The sequence below is a fragment of the Geospiza fortis genome, unplaced genomic scaffold, assembly GCF_000277835.1.
Source record: "Geospiza fortis unplaced genomic scaffold, GeoFor_1.0 scaffold84, whole genome shotgun sequence".
Taxonomy (NCBI): Eukaryota; Metazoa; Chordata; class Aves; order Passeriformes; family Thraupidae; genus Geospiza; species Geospiza fortis.
The window spans coordinates 344941-367923 of record NW_005054363.1 but is presented as its reverse complement, the minus strand read 5'-3'; the positions used below and the strand labels follow the sequence as shown (position 1 = coordinate 367923).

General features: G+C 37.4%; 1 protein-coding gene across 1 annotated transcript in view; it reads right to left on the bottom strand.

Moving 5' to 3' along the window:
* The window catches only part of GPC6 (glypican 6), a 503396-nt gene that overhangs the window by 188017 nt on the left and 292396 nt on the right, over positions 1 to 22983 (bottom strand). The window contains exon 4 of the mRNA XM_005424127.2: positions 12646 to 12811. Within this exon, the coding sequence (XP_005424184.1) occupies positions 12646 to 12811 (166 nt within the window). The remainder of the gene's footprint in view (positions 1 to 12645; positions 12812 to 22983) is intronic.

Sequence of the window (22983 nt, the reverse complement as noted above, 5' to 3'; positions counted from 1 at the left end):
AGAATTATTTCCTTATCGATACATTACATCGATATATTCTACATTCCATAGGTGGAATTAGATCTTCGTGTATTTTTCGCTGACATACTTCCATTAGCAAATTATTTGCGTCAGTTAAAATTCTGCCACACTGTCCTTCTGGATTTTGATCTGAGTAATTTATAATCCTTTTATTATGCTTTTATAGAAAAGTTTGATTAGAATGGAAATTTCAGAGGCTTCTTAAAATGACTTGCATATTACCATAATTTTTCTTCTTTTTAATTTTTAAAATATTAATTGATATTTACACTCTTCAAAACACATATCAGTTGGACAACTAGGCTCTGTATGTATTTTTCTAGCAGTTGCATCTGAAAAAAACCAAACCACCAAATATACACTTGTATCAATGAAAGATTGAAAGATACTGTAAGATTGATACACTTGTATCAATGAAAGATTGAAAGATACTGTAAGAATATTAGTAGTATATGGAGAAGAAAAGCAAACTAAATGTTATGAGATGCCTCAAAACTATCTAATAATTTGAAAGTGATTTATTCTTATATTTATTCTCATGTTTATTCCTCATTTCTAAAAATCAGAATATCAGTAATTAATATCTAGAATAGAAGATTTCTGTATTACTGAAATGTCTTTTTAGCCATCAGTGTAACTTCGAGCAACCATCTCTTATTTCTTACATGCAAATATTTTTCTAACAGAAAGTCTCCCAGGAAAAATCCAAAAGAAAACACAAATATTTTATTTTCTAATTTTCATGAAAAGCTAACCAAATAGTAAATGCAGTTCAAAGAGGAGAACCTGATTTAAAGTATGTTGTCAGCACTGCAGATGTCAGCAAAATTTCAACGGACAAAATATTCATGGGTTAATTTTTAGTTTGTCATAAGAAATACATAACCCCCTTCTTTTAAGTGTACAGATGAAACACAAATCACAAACTGTAGCTGTGTGTGGCCAGAACTGTCACTCCTGTTCCTGCAGTAGAGAGTCTATATCCTCTTAATTTCCTTCTTTTCATCAATATACAAAAATAAGGAAGCTGAAGTATAGCTAAAGGCCAGTGGATCTGATCCTACATGTTTTATTAAAAGAGCTAAATGTACTGGAAGAATTTTTGTATCATTTCATTTGTGAAATCCAAGCTAGAATCTTGTGAGTGTTCTATGTTTTATTGTCTCATGCTCAGGATAATTTCTTGCCTTTTCGGCACTGTCCATTCTCTGTGGTCCATCATTTGTTTTAGTGATGGTTTTCATCTTATTCTACAGTTGAGTTAAGTGCAATATGGTGTTGTAACCTACACACTGAGAGTGAAGACTGACCTTCATCTCATTTTCTAACATTACAGTGAGATGCATCATTTAGTTGAAAAATTGGACTCTCTTCTGAGGTCAGCAACAAATATCCAGCAGAACAAAAATTGCATTTTTTATTTTTCAAGCTGCTAGTTTCTCCTTCATTAATGTATTTTAAGAATTAACAAGACAAGACAGATAAAAAGGCTCTTTGCTGCTGCAAATTGAAGTCTGATATTATGAAGGTGAGTTCCTACTGACATGGAAAGTTCTGGTGGCTAAATGAAAAATACATGTTATGGGAGTTTAAACTCCCATAGGTTAACTTGCAATATAAATGACATTAAGGAATGTTGAATGTTATATTACAGGGCAGGTGCCACTGAGTAACACAGAGAAATAAAAAATACAAGAGCAGAGTTTTTCACATTACTTTCTAAATTCGTTGAAATTTCCCAAATGCATCAGAACACTTTTAGATTCCATGCTTGCAAAAATGCTCAATGAATTTTGGCCCATACCAGCTCTATCATAGCACTATGCATCAAAATACTTATTTTGACTTTGGAAATGGTAAGATCTTCTGTTGATAAGGAAAAAAATCTACATTTCTCCTAGTATTTCCTGCTTCTGATAAAACATTCTTTATAAGAAAAAATGTAGGGTTAACATATTACAAGAAGGGAATACATAGGACCCTTATCAGAAAGAAATAATTACTTCCTGAATCTTTTGTTTTACTAAAATTCTAATCTCTCCATTGATTTCAAGTTTTTGCTCCACTAAATCTGGCACTGATATGGGCTACTACCTAGGGATCTTTATCACAGTCTCTTTGCCAAGTTATGAGAAATTTATAGCTCAGCCAAACACTTTTCGCCTTCTTCTATTAGTTTACCTTTAAAAAAGCCTTTCCAAAACAAGTAAAGTGACTGAGTCTAATCAATGCCCTCGTATATCTCTGTGGCTTCATTAGAAAAAAAGAAAACATTTTGTTGACATTGAGGAACAAGAATATTTTGTTTACATTAAGAACATAAATCTTGTATTAATATTACATATAATATATTACTTATATTATATATGCATATGTATAATATGTATTATACATATATATATAAAATCTGTAATATTATTACAAGATTATCGAGCAGGTTTTGCACAATGTTTAGAGCTTTTGGCAGCTTAGGATAATATTTGCATAGCTCAAAAGAGACCTGAAAAAGCAGTCAAAAAGTAAAGAAAATGCAATGATTTAGACTGAGAGTGTCTACACGTTTGAATTCTTTTAATGAGATGAGTTTTGGGTTAATTTTTCATCTTCAAGAAAAATTAAAACTTCCTCTGAAATTCAAGAACTGAAAAAGCATAAGGAACTGATACTAAGAAGCCCCCAGACTTCTCGTCAATGGAATCTGACAGAATGATTATAATCAAAAATCACATTTTGTGTGCGTGTGTTTATCTATGTGTGTATTGTTCATTTGCAGCATTAGGGTTTATTTGTAAGGAGAAATTAAGGCTGGTTGCCAACACAACTTTATTTCTGTATTCCAAAAAGAAATCCGTGAGTCTAAATGGATAATATGCTACCTAAGACATTATCATAAACAGATTAGCCCTCATAAAGCAATGGTTCAAAATTATAATACAAAGCAAATCAATGTCAGTTTTGCTTTGACATCATTGTGATACTGTATAATAAACTCAGCAAAGTATTTTCAGATATAACCAAGTGTTTTGATAGTTACTTGAAGAACAAATTTGCTCTGAGTTACATTTATCTCTCCATTACATTTGCCTGAATAATGGAGATTTGAATAATTTGACATTTGTTTCTAACATGTTTAGAGAATCTGAAATAGTTAGTAAATCAATTTATCAGAAAAGACATATAATTCAAGATATTATATAGTTTCAAGTTTATTTTCAGCATATGAAAACTGTTTCTTATTTATGCAGTTTTCTAAAATGGATGCAGATTCCAAGATAAAATACTTTAAATGTATAAAATGGAGTCATGGTGCAACCAATATTTTCCTCAGATATGAGGTTTTAAGTGGAGCTAAATACAAGCAGAAAAAAATGCAAAAATATGGACAGAGACATAAATTTTATTTCAACTTAAGTTGAATAAAACTCAGTTCTCTTCTGGGCAACATTCTAATTATTGCGCAATTATTTTTTTTCGTTAAAATTAGGGGTGTTTGCCAAAAATAGAATTCAGAATATCTCAGGTTTATCAATACTGACCAAGTCAAATGGGGATTTAACCAAAGACGTGTTTTTAGAAATAACATAATTTTCACCCTTGCTAGTGTAATACAGCATTGCCTCAAGTAAGCACAGCCAAAATAGCAAGTTCAAACCAGTGAAAATGATATTTAGTCCCACCTGCTTTGGGTAAAATGAAATGCACATGTTCTTCATTTGGATTTGTAATCCTTAAAAAAAAAAAAAAAAAGAAAAATGCACAACTGCATGGAGGTAGCTCTTTCAGGTAACTGAACTATAAAAGCATGGCCAAGTTCTGTAGTCTCGGTGTGCGCTTCATATGCCAGAGAGACCTGCTGGCCCAAATCCCCCAAACCAGAAGGGAAACCTGATCAGGTAAGAGGCACAATATTCTACAGCTGGTCCCTTCCCTGTGAAACAGGGAGATCAGCACAGTGAAGTGCCTGAGGGATATCCCAACAGGTAAACAGGGATTCAGCCCTACATAAATGCAATTAATTGAGACATCAAATCCTCCACTGAAGAGAAAACTCTTTGAGGTGCTAATATGCATGGTAACCTAGGACAGAAATAGCAGCACAGTTTACTGCTCTCCTGGAAGCAAGGTGTCCTTTGGGAAGGCATAACTATGGACTTGGAAAAGTACGAAATAATAGTCCCAGAACCACAAAGTATTTGAGCAATAAATAATGAACGTATTTCCTGTTTCTAGATATATCTTATGCAACATCCCTTGGTTAATTCATAGCATTTTAATGGCAGTAGCAAAACAGCTTTCCCAGCACTTCCCCTGAATATAAACAGAGAGAAATTTGCTGTTCTCTGCAACTTCCAAACTGTGCTCATGTGTACTAGACAGACATTTCCCTTTGATGTGAAATAATATGAAGGAGTTGGAGATGAGGAATGAAAATGGAACTAAAGAGTCATCATTTGGGTCCAATGGTTTCATTATGAAATCTTTTAAACTTTTTGACAATGCTGATCAGTCTTGTTTTTTCAAAAGAAGCTGTAGCATCTAAGCGCTGCAGTCAACATGGGGCCTTGCTCAAAATGCTGAGTACGTGACTCTCATATCACTTCAAGTTTTGAGAAGCTTTTTCTTTTTCTGCATGTGGAGAAATCATACAGTTCAAGAGAATTGTGTTTGCATGCCAAAGACAGAATTCTAGAATGGTTGAATTTGATCCTGTATTTGTAGCTGATGATGGGTGATGGGCACTAATATCTTTGGTGCCTTAAAGAGGATGGCATAGTTAATCTCCATATGTGATTTCCACAGGACATGTCAAAGCTCACAGTCCCAAGAGATCTGCTGCTATCATTCAACTAAACATTTGCATTTTCAGAAATCCACAGTCCCTCTTTAGGAGCTGCAGTCTTCAGGAGGCACTCTGAGTGAAGCCATTAGCCCCCTTCCAGGATGCACCCCCAAGTAACAAGCTGTCACTGGCAAGAACAGGCCAGATGACTCAGATGACTCCCAGCTCTTTTGATCCAGTAATAGGAGCACAATCCCCACAGTCCTACAGTAGGGGATCTCTTTCTCCAGTGACACATCCTAAAGCAAACACACAGGGCAATGGATGCTGTGAGTTGCTTGTAAGAATTTATATTGCCCCAGGGGGAGCAGAGACATTTGGCAGGATAAGTAGAGTTTAAGCAGCAGGCAAGTGCTGGTGCTTTTTGCATTCTGCTGGCAGTCCCACAACATCAGAGCGCTTCTCTCAGGCTGAATTCATTTCCATCTGAGGAATTACACACCCAGGTTGCCTATTCTTTATACTTCTGAGGTAAGAAAAGCAGTGGGAAATAACAAGTTCTGTTCCCCTCTTCTGCACATTATTTACCTTACTGAATGGTGATGTCCCCTTTATTTCAGGGGTGCTCCTGTGTACTCTAAACTATCAGATCTTGGTATTGTATTTAAATTGTAGGCACTGATTATACTATTTTTGGAAACAAGAGGAAAATATGGGATCATGGAGGTTACTGCTTACTAGAGAATTTAAAAAGTAAAATACTTTTAATTAGGTATTGTCAAGATGAATTCACTTTTCATTTGTACAATTACACATCTTTAACCTGAGCTGACATAATTGTTAACAGGTGTTAAGCCTGTGTTTTTAATAGCAGTACAAATTCCTTCATGTTGCTACCTATGCATTATGGATACTAATTGGCCTGAAGTACATGAAAAGTTTTTCTCATAAAAAAGATTAGATTTACATCTGCAAATCTTGTTCTCAGTCTCTGATCAACCAGATTTGCAGTTGTATAACATATCATACTCTACTCTTTGTCCCTTGTTTTTGTAAAAATAAGCTAAAGTAGGGGAAAATAATTCTGAACTAGGGGTCTCATTTTTTTACCATATAACCACAATGTGGCTTCACACCCTTTGAGCCATCCACCAAACCCTGACACTTCAACAATGGGAATAGATATTGGTGTATAACAGCTACTACAGTCTGTACAGAGAAGAGACTTAGAGAAACTATTACTTCTGCAAACTCTGGAGGTGCTCAAGTTGTTTTAAGAAGTAAGCAGAAAAGATGAAAGGCATTAGGTAAAGATAAGTTTCCTTACTTTCATTCTGATAGTTGGCAAAGGTGGTTTCAGTTGAGGTATCATGATAACTTTAGTTCAGAAACAAAACAAGGAAAGATGGTTTTAGTCTAAAATTTTAAATACTTTTAAAGCATATAATAGCTGAAAACAAGGCTTTATATTCTGGGTTTGAGTTGTAGGCTGTCTTGACCATGAATTCTATCAGTTTTTATATTAGCACAAGATGCAAATTACAAACTTTTAGTGTTTGTATTCAAGTGTCCATTCCATGCTCATTGATTAATTTCTACCAGAAATTCTGAATTTGGGATAATGGCACCCAGGGCTGCAGGAATCTTTTGCAGTGCCTCTCCATGGAGGAAGCAATAAAACATTTTTTCTCCCAGAGTCTTTGTGAAAGGCTAACATATAAAAAACAGCACAGTATACTTTCATATAGTGATTAAGGAGGAGGGTGGTAGAGAAACGATATTCAAGTTCCTGGTACCTAAAGTTGATAAAACCTCTGATTTAGCTCTTACTGACCATGATTAAGCCAGAACAAGATTTTTGCCTACTGAGCATTATAGCAGACTTCCAGCCTTTGCTCTGTACTATGTAAAGATAAATAAAAGGGAAAGATGGAGCAGATTCTCCTGGAAATGATGTTGAATCACATGGAGAACAAAGAGGTAATTGGTGAGAGCCAGTGTTGCCTTATGAAGGGGAAACCATGCCTGACAAATTGGCAACCTTCTATGACGAGGCTACAGCATTGGTGGATAGAGCAGAGCAACTGACATCATCTGCATGGACTCATGGAAAGGGTTTGACACTGTCCTGCATGACATCCTTGTCTCCAAATTGGAGAGACATGGGTCTCATGGATGGACCACTCAGTGCAAAAAGAACTGGCTGGATGGCCACACGCAGAGTTGTGGTCAATGCCTCACTGTCCACATGGAGCCCAGTGATGAGTGGTGTCCCTCAGGGGCTGGTACTTGGCCTAATTCTGTTCAATTTCTTTGTAGGTGACAGGGACAGTGGGATTGAGTGCATGCTAAGCAAGTTTGCTGATGACACCAAGCCTGTGTGTGTGACAATGCCAAGCTGGAGCCAGTGTGGTGTGGTCAGCGTGCTGGAGGGAAGGTCTGTGCCATCCAGGGCCTCAGAGGCGCCTTGACAAGCTTGAGAAGTGGGTCTGCATGAACTCAATGAAATTCAGCAAGGCCAAGCACCAGGTTCTGCAGCTGGATGGTGGCAGTGCCAGACACACCTGCAGGTTGGCTGGAGAGGTGACTGACAACAGCCCTACAGAGAAGGACTTGGGGGTGCTGGTTGATGAAAACCTCAGCGTGATCCAGTGGAACCCTGGGCTGCATGAAAATCAGCGTGACCAGCATGGTAGGGAGGGGATTCTGCCCCTTCACTCTGCTCTTCTGAGACCCTACCTGGAGTGCTGCCTCCAGCTCTGGTGTCCCCAGCATGAGAACATGGAATGATTGGAGCAAATCCAGAGGACCACGAAGTCCATAAGAAGACTGGAGCACCTTCCCTACAAGGATAGGCTGAGTAAGTTGGGGCTGCTCAGCCTCGAGAAGAGAAGGTTGCTTCGAGACCTCATAAAAATCACAAGAAAATAGTAAAGGATTACTATTACACTGATTTTTCTCTGAACCAAAGTGAATCTTGAAGACAGTTAATCCTGTAATAAGCCATTAAAAAAGTCCAATCAGGGTAGCCTCTTGAAGCATTAAAAGAAAATGTTTATCCTTGCAAGTGGAACAGAGAAAGCACAGAGACACGAGGGCTTTTATAAGCAGTAAATGAAGTTGATTGCATATTTTCATCACTAAAACTTTCACTAGGAGTAAGTAGTTAAGGTTTCGTTGCATACTTTTTCTGAAAATAACCAAGTTGCTTTAAGTGAGACTGCATGGTATACTCTTCCTCAGGAGAACTCCTAAGGTAAGTGTCTGAGTCATACTAATGGGAAGAAAAAAGGGATTCTTAAAGCACAACAGGAAGAATGTTAATTAGTAATGCAGAGCCATTGTAATGACAATAAGAGAAAGCAGGAGAATCTTTTGCTGAAGCCTTGCAGATATGATTTTCTCCTTTGGTGAAGCCTGGCAGGATGGAGGCAGTAGGAGGTGTCTGGCTCTCAGCTCTGTGGGCCTTGAATCCTGCAGTGTGAACACCCTGCATGCTGATCTGCCTTGCTGCACAGTAGAGCTTATCAAATATGGAACACACAGAGCAAAGCCACTTGCTCCCCACTCTAAGCAGAGGGGTGGCTGTGGACATAAACTCTTGGCTCCTTTTCACAGGCAGGGGCGCAGTGTCTGCTACTGCACAACCTCTCAAGTGTTTTCCACAATCTCCTGCCTAATAAAACATGGTTGAGGTGAGTATGAGTTATCATTGAATAATTTGTAAGGAAAAAAAAATAGCCATGCAGTGTCAAACCTTCATGGACTGCATCTGATACACTGCTACACAGGCATTACACTGCATCACTAACTACAGCAACAAAGCATTTATCAATTACTTGGGATTTCCACAAAAATAGCTCAGATACAGTAATTACTATGATGAAAACAACTACCTGGATTTTTATTCTTCTGTTGTGCTGAATTACTTCTATAAGGATTGTCATATTTGGCTCACAATCTTGCTAGATTTTCAGATTTAATATCATCTATGTTTTTGTCTCAAGACAGAAGAAACTTAGGTCTACGGCTAATTGTGAAAGAAATTCTCCAAAATACAAATAGGTTATTGCCACTTTACCATCCTGAACCTGTAATTAAGGCAGCTGTCAGAACGAGATGCACTTGCTTTCATGGAAATAATCTTTTTGCAGCTGTTGATTCTGAAGCTGAACACGGATACAAAGAGAAAGTGTGGTGTCCACTGAGGTGGGCTCATTCCTCAGCAGATATTTTTGCTGGAGAGGAAGAGCAGTTGAAGGGAAACAAATGACCAATTACAGGGAAAGCTAAGGTTAAGGAAAGTCAAAGAATCTCAAGATAGGAACAGGGACTTAAATACAGGTTAGTAAGAGAAAGAGGAGTAACAACAGTATTGCTAAAATTGGATGCCATTCCCTAAGATACAGGGCCTTTAAATTTTTGTAAGTGGGAATAATTTTATCCATCTCGTCTGTTTCTGTGACAGAATGAACAGTGGGATGCCTGATTCTTATTGCTGTTAATTGGTATAGCTCCATGGAGAGAAGAATAATTTTGACTATATCTGTTGGGCCATGAGAGAGAAAAATCCCCTTTTCCCTACTCCACAGAATCAGTCAACTCCTCCCTGAGGCAATCTCCTTCCTCAGCAGTACAGTTCCTCTGCTCACGCTTTTTATCTTGCATTTGCTAACTTTGCTTGAGACTGGTGCGAAGGAGATTATGATGGGTAACTGACAGGCAAAACATCAGAAGCAAGCTTTGCAAAATACACATTTTTAAAGTCAGTGTGGCGGGTTTGCTTTTAAATACCTCTTAAATATTTTATATAAATACCTGGAAGGAGCATTTTTTCATTACAGTTTTATAATTATAAAATGATATTAAAGACTGTCTTCCTTTCTCAGGCAAAATTCTGAGTTGCAGATGATCTGCTAGAATGAGATATGCAACATTTGGATTTTATCATGCAGTAATATAGGCAACAAAATACAAAAAGCCTATAATGAAACGTTACACAAAAAGGACACAGACTTTAAGGTGACAAACCAGGAAATATATAATAAGCCATGTTTCATGTTGCTGCAGCTGTTTCACCTCCTACCAATTTTCACAGTCTATAAAATCTTGGAAAGCACCAGATGTTTAGGGGAAGTTGTCCCACTCTCCCTAGCTTTGAAAGTAGAGGCAAGATTTATTAGTGCTATATAGATGTGGTTTCAGTCCTGACTTCTATGTTTATAAGCTAGGTGAAACATGCAACACATCCTGTTGTCAAACAGCTCATTTACTTTCCTCTGCTCCTCCTCAGGTGCAGATCTTGCCTGTTGCTGGACCATTGCTGTAACTACAGAACAATATCAGGACATGCAGTCCAGACCACAGGATTTACTTAGTTACTGGCAAACGTATCTGAGAGTTTCCTCCTGGAACCAACTTCTATCAAGACAACCTTGCAATGCACAGATTATGAACTAAGCAAAACTATTTTGCAATGCACAGATTATGAGCTAAGCAAAACTATCTTGTGTATGAATATGCACTAACATTTGGGATTCCTGCCTAGGCAGAGACTGTTAATGCACAAAATTATCTTTTTTTTCACTAGTGCATAGTTCCTAGTATTGGAACAGGGATAAAAACTACTCATGCGTTATTTCCAATCTTTCATAGCTCAGCGGTGCTGTAAAATACTGCTGTTCTTTTTAATTCAGTGAGTAGAAGTTTTGTTGTGTTTACCACTAAGGGAATTGCATGTGTTATTAGAAAGCCTCTGACAGCTGTCAGAGACAGAGACAACTTGCCTCATTTCAGTCTTTCATAAAGGAAGGACCCTTATCTTCAGCAAAGCTGTCAGAGGCCTGAAAAATGGGATAAAACAGAATACCTTTTCCAAACACATGAAAATCTTTGTATCTCCTCTATTTTCTTCTCCATAAAGTTACAGAGCGAAAGTTGTTTAGTTAGAAGAAAGAGGAAATATGATTCGATGTATTTGTACTGTATACTGCCTTGTCATCACTGACTTGCAGGGATAATTGCATAGTAACCTGTCTGACATGGCATTTAATAAATTAGCACTATGTTTTAGCATAACATACAAGCTTTCACGCAGTTTTTATTTTCTGAGAGCAAGAGCAATCAAAACCAAAGAGACGTTGATGCAGACAAGGGCTTTGCAGCAAAGATTCTGAAAGTCTGAATCTGTAAGCATTTCCACGCTTTCCAACACATCTCACCATGCCCAGGGCTCTCACTGAATTTAAAGCACCAGAAAAGGAAATCCTCTCTTAACAGCTCAAACTTTAACTCCCAGCTTTTGATTTAAACTGGTGCTTGTCTTAATAAAAAACTCTGTTGTTTATTTAAGTTCAAATGTTTGGGGTTTCTTTTCTTAAAAACCTACATTATTATTTTTTAATCAGAATTAGTGACATTTCAGCGCTGCTTATCATTCAGTGACAAGGGAAGTAGCTTGCAATGTCCTTAACAGGTTAGAATTGTTTTCCCATCAGCTCCTACTTAGCTTTCTGATGATATTTAGAGTCTCCTTTTTACTCCAGTAATCTCACGGGTATCCCTCCATACAGCACTGTTTCTTATGTCAACTCTTTAAAGCAGCACAAGAGACTAGGAAGGCAAATGTATCTGCATCATTTGTTTAATATTGTTGTTTGCATGCTATTTTTATAGCACGCTCAATGCTTGTTTTCACTTTTCATACTCTGATTCATTTTTCATCCTGTTTTCTTCTCCCTATCCATCTTGCACTGCTGAGTAAAGCAAAAATCCATGAATGAGTCAGAGTCAAATTTTCAAAGTCACATTGGTCAGTGGGGTTTGAAATTAAGCAGAATGAGATTGCTTATGTTTTATCTTTCCAAAAATAGAAAATAAATTTCCTTTATTTAGCTGCAATAAAGTGTTAGGACATTTTTTTCCAGCTGCATTTATTTTTCCAAAATCCAGTCTAGACTATGACACTCATTACTGTCTAGGCTAACTAGCTATTCCATCCCTTCCATATTATCATCAGCCTTGTCTAATTGTCATCCTATCACCAAAAGCAACTTAAAAGTAATATTTCTTGTTATATGTTATTCCTCTGGGAGGTTATTTTTTGGTTGTGGATTTTGGGCTTTTTTTTTGTTGGTTGGCTTTTTTTTTTTTTTGCTTTGTTTTGCTACAGAACAGATGAATGGCTCTTTAAGGGACAATTCTTTCTTTTTCTCCATTTATTTGAGTGAAGAATTATGTGAATAAATTGTGGGAGCAGTTTTTCTTAAATAAATATTCTATGTTCCATTCTAACATGACGCTGCATGTTTCGTACCACTATTCAGTACATTGGCAGTGAGATGTTAGCATATTTTAAGCAAGAATGAGGAATTAATAATTTCTCATATATGTAACTTTTAAAGCTTTTTGACCGTGTACTACCAGAATTAAGAACAGCAGCTGTTGTGATTTATGTTGACTGAATGTTATACAATGTTATTATCTTCTCAGCTTGCAAGAGCCTGGTTTTCAGTTGTAATACATACTATTTCTGCCATGTTAAGCTTGTTATCAAATCCTCAACCAAATCTTTCTCAACATGTCAAATAGCATGTAATAATTCAGCTCCGGAGCCGTAACACCACACCATTCCTTTGGAAATATGAAATGTGAAACGTGACTGGCTTAGGGCATGGTGAGCAGTCATTTCTTACTGCAAGCCATGAAGTTCAATTAGAAAGCGAGCTGCATCTGCAGTTGCTTCATTCTGAATATTGACCAACAGCATCTTCTAACCTCACGGAACCTTGCAGAGATTTGATATTACCAGAGTTTCCTTCCACTAATATTGAAACTCTTCTTACCTATGAACAGATTCCACTCAGTATCCAAATCAGCCTGATTTGCTAGGCAGCCCTTCATTACATTGAGGCAATAGTTGTTGCAAGGTTTCACAGTGGGAAGTCCTCTGCAGTAAGGGCAGTACAACATCTTCATTAACGCCCGGATGCACCCTGGGGTGGGACTGACCTGCAGAGTTTAAGGCAGGGAAAGAAAAAGAAAAAGGAGGAATCAATCTCCTGTTCTGTGAATCTCTGGATGGCTGAGATTATGCCTCTCAAGCAGTAAATGCAGAAGGGGCAATTTGTGAAAAGAGCTCAGCCCTTAATAACACCCTCCTATAAAGCTAATCGACTCCTGCCAATTATCTTCATTTAGCACAGCAGCGAGTTTCAGGAATGCAAAAATCAACACTCCCCTACTGACAGCAGTGCTTGCCTCCCGAGCCCTCCCACACAAAATCTCCTGGAAAAGCGAAGGAAAAACATCCAGGGAATCAGCTGGATAGTAACTGACTGATCCTAGCATGGAGGATCCTGAGGAGGCTTCTCACTCTTCCTATGTAAGCTAGAACTGTCAGTCACACCAGCACTGGAGTAAAATCTCTTTATTAAAGCACAGTAAATCCAGGGTAATCTTGATGGTTTCTATAAATTTATTCTGAACTACACGATGACAAAGGGATATCATTCCATTTTCAGACAAAAATAACCTTCTTTCTTCTCAGACAAATTCATAAAGAGATTAGACAGGGTTTGTTTGGGGTTTTTCTCTTTTTTTTTTTTTGGTATGCTTTTGACATCTCAAGTGACAAAAAGCATTATAGACAATCTAACGCATTTCAATTTTCACATCAGCATGGCACGTCAGCACGTGTGAACTTCTCTTCTGTATTTAATTTTCTAATCTCAGACTTTAAAAGTCATATGTACTAGTAAAATATACATTTTCAGGCCAGAGTTTCTAACTTGGATTAAAAGTGCACACTAGGTACTACTCACATTAGCATCTTGCCATGGTGCAGTGGAGCACAAGCATCTCATGCTGGATTGACAATCTAGAGCAATGACAAAGAGCTGCAGGCTCCTCAGTGATTTCAAAATTCCTGGACAGGAGATTGCAAAGCAATGGCACTCCTTTCACTCAGCCTGTTGGTTTATGAATAAATGTATCTCTACTGACATGAATTTGAAGGGATTAAACTATTTTTCCATAATTATGGTAACTTGTGCTGAAAGCATGAATCTAACTTTGCAGTACAGTGGTACAGGCTGAGCTGATTGATGTCACTCATATTATCTGGATTGTACTAAAATTGTGTTTCTTTTCTTTTTCTTTGGAATTTGTTTCTCCCTTTTTGATGTTAAATCATTGATTTTTAGAGAACTATACAGAACATAGTCTTTACACAGGGCATTTTTAAATTAAAATGGTTCTGAGATATAGCACATGCTTCTGAATGTGCTCAGAAGGGATTTTTGCTTTGGTTTCCTAGGGACTAACTTCTGCACTTTACTAGCAGAACACTGATGGTATGTGTGAAGGTATATTTACCCATCCTTTTCCAATAGCTTTTGAACCATCAGCCAGTTTCAATCAAATTTAACTGAGCACTTCAGGTCTCAGAACATTAAGATCCTAAAAGTTTTTTTCTTTTAAACAGACAGCTGAGAGAAAAAGAGGAGAGAGGCTCTATTACTGCCTTTATTGAGGAAAAGGGTGAAACATGAGGTCAGTTCCTCATAGATATCAAAGAATCCACGTTGAAAATGATGTTATGAATGACCCATTGGTTAGAAAAAGCACAAGGGGAAACTTCCTTATTGAACACCTTATTGAACAGCAGAAAATCCAAATTTAACAAAAGGTGGACTTTATTATTTTCTCTGCTCAGAACTACTTTTTAGAGTCACTTATCTTACTGCTGCATTCCTCCAAACCTAGAACAGGTCAATTTTTACAAAAAGACTAGCACCACAGAAGGAAGAAAGCAGAATACTTATATTTACGATCAACAACAGAATCTTCAAATTTGCATTGAAATTGCTGTTAAAAGCCAGAGATATTTTCATTTGTGAGTACTGAGAGTTTTAACAGTTAGGTTCCTTTCATGCCTAAAGTTATGCTTCTTCCCTGTTCCAGTAGTCTTGTCAATGTCAACTTATCAGCACCTAGTTGACCCCTAAATTCAGCTGGAATCCACACATTTTCCCATCCATACCGTCCCAAATCCACTTTGGTACTATGCTGACATATACCTATAAGATCCTCATCTTACACAAAAACTTCCTGTCAATCTAATTCTTGAAAAACATATCTAAAAGAGAGAAGACAGTCCCTGTCTTTATATTATAGATTACCTTTCTTATTTTGTCTTCATATAGAGCAGATGGCATCAATATTTATGTAAGCCTTATTTTATAACAAGAGCAATCTGAGAGAAAACTAGTGATCGTGCTTTACTCTGCCAGAGATCCAGATCATGTCCCACATCTGCTAGGACAGGACCCTAAAGGCCAGTTAGAGTGCATATTTACACAGGCCCTGTGAATCTTAAATTCTTGTCACATTACACAAGTCCTTTAACAGAGTACTTCTGGTCACACTGCACAGTGAAGAAGTCAGGATAACTTCCAACCACCCAAAAAGAATGAGTAGGACCCAGGTGTATCATATCTTGCCTGAATGTCTTAATATCTCATACAAAATGGAGGCATCATTAACAGTATTTTACAAGAAAGCAAGGTGCTCTGCTTACATTAGGAGTGAAGTAATGTCTTTTTTAAGAGACGCAGCCAAGAGGTGGGTCAAAGCAAAGAGCAGATGGAGAAGGTTTCTACAGAAGCCTCTCTCATGTTATTTATATCTGCATCTGACTTATCTACATCATTCTCTGACAAAGACTAGCACAAGCAGATCCCTGCTGATCAAGCTGGATGTTGCAGAACTTGGTTTCAGAATGTGCTACACTGGTGACATAAAATACAAGCACAGATGAATTGCTGTGCCTGCTGGCTTGCATTCACTTCCCTTACTGCTCACACCTTCTGCTCTAAGCTGGCCACATCCCATACTACCACATCGTATTGGCACTACACCTCCCCTGGGTTCCACTTAGTGCCTGAGTGACTAAAATAAACAATTATTATTTTGGGTGGTTATTTTTCAGCTCAAAGTGTTCTGAATAATAGGAGTCAGTAGTGCAGGCAGTGGGAGTAAAAGGAAGCTAAGTATAATGTTGTGTGTTTTGAAGTGAGACTGGAGGTTTCATAGGGCTTAGACTATGCTCTGCTCAGTGTTGAAAGAAGGGAGGGGGCCACAACAAGACAGGTTCATGCAGGTTTCTGGAGACAGTGCCTATCCTGCCTAAAGTGCATTGCATGGAGAGACAGTTGGAGAGGTCCAAAACACATCTGTGAAGAGGGGTAACAATTAAGCTGTGACTCAAGCAAGGGATGAGTCTCCTTCTCAATCCTGCTCCATATTCACTTGTCACTTAGCAGTACTGGTGTGCCTTTAGGTATCCAAACTGTGGCTCAGGGAAATCTTACCAATAGCACATCCTTTGTGTGGAATCTGAAGGTTAAAAGTTAAATGCTATATTACAGCAGTTAAGTGCTTTTCTGAACCTAGTCTTCAGTGAGCAGCCAGATTTCAGTTCTCAGCTTCAGCTGTTTTTTCTGTACCTCTGTTTTCAAAGAATACAGTTAGATCTTTTATTCCCTCAATAACAGCTGACTTATCTCTTGTGCAAAAAATAGTCAAACTTTGGTCTAAGGTTCTGAAATCTTGGTAAGAACCAAAAAGAATACAACTTACAGTGTGAGTATTTCAGAAAGCTATGAACTCCTGAAATCTGGAGATTATCACAGAAAGTTGATTTTCAACCACCTTCTTGCTGCTGGAAAATGCTATGAAATGCATTTTGAAAGCCCATTTCTCATTTCCATCTTAAAAGAAAATAATATTCAGAGCCTCTCACATTTAAGTACTTTTCTGCAGACCAGCCAAAAAGCAGATATTCATTTCATTCAGAGGTATTCAAAACCTCAAAACCTGCGTTTCCTGAGGAGAGGTGTTTCTCAGCTCAGGAGTTTCAACATTTTTTCTGTAAGTAACATCTTTGCATGGGTACAACTTTGAGTTTTTTTCTTTTTTTGTCTTTTCAAACACGTTGCAATTGGCTCTACAATAATCGCAGCAGAGAAATTTGCATAGACTTCAAAGTCTAGAAATAACTGGTTCATACGTAAATCATATAAATCAGTTGGATCACACTGAATGACATAACTGGGGAAACTGCTACAGAGGAGTCATTCACTACTGCATGCTGTCTCCCTGACTGACTAGGACAGCTTCATTTTAGCATAAGTGTACGTGGAATACAGCACATCAGAAAAGTGCCTTTCTGAGCTTTGATTGAGCCTAGTAGCTTCAGGACATGTTACATTACTGCATTTTGTAACATTTTCTGACAGCTTCAACTTTACCTAAATGCATGTTTTTGCATACATGCAAAACCCCCCAAAAGCAATATTCTTAAGGGCTTCATTACGGAACACTTGTTTTCCCCCTTCAGAAAGTCTAGGAGGAATATTATTTCATCTAGAAGACAGATTTTGCAATGGTGAACTTGCAAATATAAATAATTGAGGAGAGAACTTATTTGGGTAAAAGCCAGGAAATTTTACTCTCTTGTAACACTGCATTTGCAGACTGCTTTGTAATGTATTTGACCTGTTTTTGTAATCAAAATCCTTGGCTTTGTCAAGTATACGAACATGAATCTTTTTTTCTGATACAAAAAATCAGAGAAACTTATTAAACAACTGGTCACCTTTAGAAGAATCAAATATGTTGAGACACAGTTTCTCTTTTATTTATAGGAGATTTCTTACCAGAGTAGCTGGTATATGTTGTCTGGTAATAAGGTAGGGGTGTTCTTCCAAAGTTATATTGAATATACCTAAACTCACACGGTAAGTCCATACACCATACTTATTTCCAAACCCTGTCATTTCTTGGCATAAAATAAAATTTGTCAAATATGAGCAAAATGAATCACTTCTGAGATCACATCAGGGAACATGTATACTTCCTCTGTTTCCTGCGCACCCAAAGGAACTCCTCTCATTTGAAACTACAGAGTAATTCCTTAGCATGAAGACCTCGTAGGGGAAACTGCTGGGAGGAACCAGCCAATCTAGCCAATTGGCCATGAAAATAGACACTCTTTAAAAATGCCTTTAGAACAGCCCATATTTTGAAGGAGAAGAGGATTAGATTTTATTCTTCACAAGCTTTACAAATTCATTTACATTCTAGCTGCTGGATTAAAACTGGAAATTTCTACTTCTTTCCCATTTGGTGTTCAAGATGAGGGTGAGATATATTCCTGCAATCCCATGTAAACGGTCCGTAAGTGGAGAGAATTTTGAAAGGAATCACTGTCTTTACACCTAAGTGTTGGCTAAATCACTCAGCTTTCCTCTCAGCAAGCTGATGTATGTCCAGCAAAGGAATGGTGCACACGGTCTGAGAAACTGAGGTACTGGCATCCTTAAACTATTTTTGGATCTCTGTATAGTCCATCTACTTAATGATAGAAAAATGAATGTTTCCCAAGCATTATTTTATTCATGGCCTAATTATCTCAAGAGTTTATATAGGACTAGAGTCACAGAATCATAGAATATGTTGAGTTGGAAAGACCTATCAGAAACATTGAGTCCAACTCCTGGCCCTGCACAGCACCATCCCCAAGAGTCACACCTGAGAGCATTGTCCAAAAGCTCCTCGAACTCTGTCAGGCTGGTGCTGTGACCACTGCCCTGGGGAGCCTGCTCCAGGGCCCAACCACCCTCTGGTGGCAGAACCTTTTTCTAATATCCAACCTAAACCTCCCCCAACACAACTCCAGGCCATTCCTTCAGTCCTGTCACTGGTCACCACAGAGAAGAGATCAGTGCCTGCCCCTTCTCTTCCCCTCATGAGGAAGCTGTAACTGCAATGGGCTCTCCCCTCAGTCTCCTCTTCTCCTGGCTATACAGAACAAGTGACCTCAGCTGCTCCTCATATGGCTTCCCCTCTAAGCCCTTCACTATCCTTGCAGAATGAAATGCTTATGTATGAGGCAAGGTCAGAGTTTTAACTTGCATACATCAGAATGTCTTGACTAACTTCAAGAAGTCTTCCTACATTCTTTTACCAGAAATTTAATCTGTAGAGAACTCCATGGTACAATTCTAGGGATTCCTGTCCCAAAATCCTCCACAATTTAATTCTAGCATTCCTATCAAATATTATATTTAAAGATCAAAGGGGACATAAGGATTAGTTGTTCATGCTTGTGATTTCAGAAGAAAAGGAAGATGAAAAAACCTTTAATTAAGAATTGCATTCAATGTGCTAGTACTGAGGAAATTTCTCCTAAGCACAAAACTTGTAATTTCTGACCACCCATTATAGCAATGATGTAACCAGGATCAGACTGAGGTGTATCACAAAGCACACTTTACATGGCACACAAGATTATTAGAAACCTTTGGATCACACATCCTAAGAGCGTTTTCTTTAATTTCATCTTTAATTAACTTCAGGACAATGACTAAACTTCAGCACAATCAGTGACTATTTTTTGCCATATACCTTTGACATTTTCTTCTCCACGGGTTACAATTATTCCCTATTGATTTTTTTTTGTTGTTGTTGTTTGTTTTTATTACTGGGAAAAGCAGGCAAAGCTTAGCTGGTAATGATGGTTTTGTTCCTTTTGCTCTTTCTTTTCTTCAGAGAAGATCTGCTCACTGTTGGATCCAAGTAATTAAATTTTCTTTTTGTCCATATTTTGTCTGTTTTCATGAACACTGTGTTATTGCTGATTTAATGTAACAGTCAAGGTATCAAGAAAGTTCTTTTCAGTGGATTTCAGCTGAAATTATGTCTTATGTATCCAATTATAACTGCATATAAATATTAATAAGATTTTGAATGCTCTATTGAAGTACTTCTCATTGCTTCAGACTGGCTCATAGAAGCTGCTCATAGAAGCTAAGCTCATTTCACTGCTTTCACAGATAGCATAATCTGATATAAAAACAGAAGTATTGCATCAGCCATACCTAGTTAGGAATTTATGTTGTAGAAGGTAAATTTGAGAATATTTCCTAATATCAACCAAAAGTCTAGTCCAATACTAACCTCCTAAAGACAAAAATAGCTATCTTTTTAACAATTTCATCACAGTTAACTGAAAGCTAGAAGAGCTGGTTTAAGTACTGCAGCTTTGTACTAGTACATATGACTTTGTGCTTGAATTATATCAAACTGAAAATAAAAAACTACAGCCCTTTAAGCAGCTGCAAAATTCCCACAATCCTGGGATAGTACATCTTATTAATATGATGAGCCAAAACATGGTCATTTTAATTTTAATATATTAATATCCCAGAAAATATTTTTCTAGCAAATGTATAATATATACTACAAGGTGTTCATTAAATAATTAGAAAAAATTTAGGTCAATATAGTTGAACCCTAGATAAGTTTTATAATGTAACAATAAAAATGACACATTTACTACCTGATAACAAACCATGCAGCACTAAGAAAGAAAAGGAAATTTTAGCCATTGTTCTTGTCCAACTGAGATGTCCTTTGCCAGTTTCCATGACTTTGAAATCATGAGAAACATGGCAACTATTTTTCTTTCAAGTGTCTATTAAAATTTGAGGCATTTTTCTCACTTATTTTGTCATGTCAGTTGTGTTCCAGTATGTGCACAATTCTGGAAGGTGTAGTAATATTGCCTCTCTATTTAGGAGACGAGAAACCATAAAATATTACAACGAATAAAGGAATTCCTTTATAAAGGGATTTAAGTATATAAACCCCTAAAAGTTATGCATCAGAATTTTTGAGCACTACCTATGGGCATCACTCTTATCTATAATTTGCCTAAGTTATCACAACATGTAATTGTGAAAGCAACCATATGAAAATAATGGCTGGAAGTCTCTAAGAGATTACAGCAGGAGCTTGAATATCAAATAATAAATAACTGTTGGAGAGGTGAGTTGTGGAATTTCACAATTTTTCTACAAAGTCAAGAGCAAAAAAAGACAAGGACAAAATGTTCAGATGTTTACTTTGGTGAGACTGAAGCTCTATTTACAGAGAAAAAGAGTAGACTCCTCTATTTTTAGGAAACTAGGAAAATTACTTATCAGATGATCTGAATACAGAAAATCTAAATTTAGAAAGCCACTTGAAAAGCAGCAATCACAAGATATTTTGTGTAAACTTATTTTTTAATCTCTTGATTCACTTCTGAATGACACTTTAAAGAATTTTTTTTACAAAATAAAATGTTTGAACACTCAGATATAAATATTAAAGTGTTCTTAAATCCTGTTTTACCTGTCAGAAACATAATTAAATTCAAACAAACTTGGTGGGAGTGAAAATTTATTTGACTTACAAAGATGCAAGCTGAGAAAATACTCCAGGATACAAGGATTTACATCCCATGAGATATCACTGAGCTGAAAAATCTGCCCTGCAATTTTTGTGGAAGAATATTTATCTTTCTTGTCTGTTTTTAGAGTAATCCCACATTAAACAGAATTTGAGGTACAGATTCCATCTGTTACTTTCCTACAATTTCGAGGACAACACTAAGGTGAAAAATCTCTGAAATAATTTCTTCCATCCACTCCCAGAGAATGAAAAGTTTTCCAGTACACAGAAACAAAGAAGGAATCTCACAGCTATTAGGCTTTCTAACCCCATCATTTCTTCTGGAACGTAAACTTTAAGACACTCTCTTAATAAAAAGTAGCTACTCTGCTTTCTTCTCAGAGCAAAAAAATCTAAACTGCCTCTCACTTAAAAGAGAGAGGGCTCATTTCTTTCAGATTCGTGCTCCCTGTGAGGAAAAAAAACCTGCTGTAGAGAAGTAGGTTAAGTACTGCCCAGGTACAAATCATAAATAGAAAGGGAAGTCCTTGATAATCTGGAAATCAAACCCCCAGATAAGCAGAAGAAAAAGCTCCGAGAGAAAGAGAACTGTCACAGCAGGAGATAATGATCAAATCGTGCACTTAGACGTTTTGTGCAGCAGTATCTGGATAAGAAAGTGATGTGAAGAATGGTCAAAGTCATCCTACTTGTAACACCCACGAAGTTTGAAATGCAGACTATATACCTGAGAGCATTCTTGCTGATTGCCTATGATTCACCATGCCAACTAAAAAAGCACCTGCGAAGAAAAGCAGTCCTCTCAGAGAGAGAGAGCGAGGCAAAACTGCTCTGATCACTCACAAGTACTCACAAGTACTCACAAGCACCTCTCCTTCACTGTCTACTGATGTGTGAATTGTTTCACTGACTTAAAAAGGGCATGAATCAGAGTGGTGGAAAGGGCTGTGGGATGTCTTATTTGTGCGGTGTCAGCAACAACACACTCATGAGAAAGAAATAAATGCATACATAATATTGGCAGTCTTGGTTGATGATAAGTTATACAATAATTCGAGGTGACAAGTGACAACAGATTGACCCAACTTGTTCTCATTCCTTCCTGCTCTGAGAAACGTGGAGTCAAGATGCAAAAGACAATATAAAGTTTATAGTAAGGTGGTCACTAAATAGTAATGTGATCAATATGGAATTAGTTGACAATGGCAATCTCCTAGAAATGGCAAGTAAGGATATGTAGATTCCTTCCAGCTGTTTTGCCGTGTAATTAGTGAATTGTCTGGGCTGCATATTCACAGTGACAAAAGGTAGGAACTGGGTAGATCAGTACTAAAAGGAGGGTATTTTTACAAGAGAAAAAAAATTGTAGGAGTAATGAAGCAGGAAAGTCCAAGTTTGATGGCTTTGCCTACTTGTTAAGCCTCATCATATTCCTATATTGAATATTTTTCAGGTAAATTCAAGTGGTAAAATTTTATTACTAGCCAGGGGCTATTGGGGAAAAGAGGTTAAGGAATGTCGTATATGGTAGAGATAATTCATGCTGTTTGTGTATAAAATATTGTAAAATCCAAGCTATGTCTTTTGACCACCCCAGCCGGGAGCAGAGCCTTGTTTTTATTCAATTCGTTCCTGGAGGACATTCAGATAATATCAAGTCTGTTAACGTATGAATGCAACCTTCCTGAGCGATGATCACCGACTTCCCTGGAATGTAGGAGTGATCTCGCACCTGGAAGATTGCATCTGCTACACTCAGCACCAGCAGCACGGTTACATGTGAATGCGGACTTCTCCGAAGTGTTCTGACAACATCTAGACACCTGGAACCACTTTTGTCTAACCCTGCACATGTATGGCCCCGGTTCTGCATGTGAAGGGAC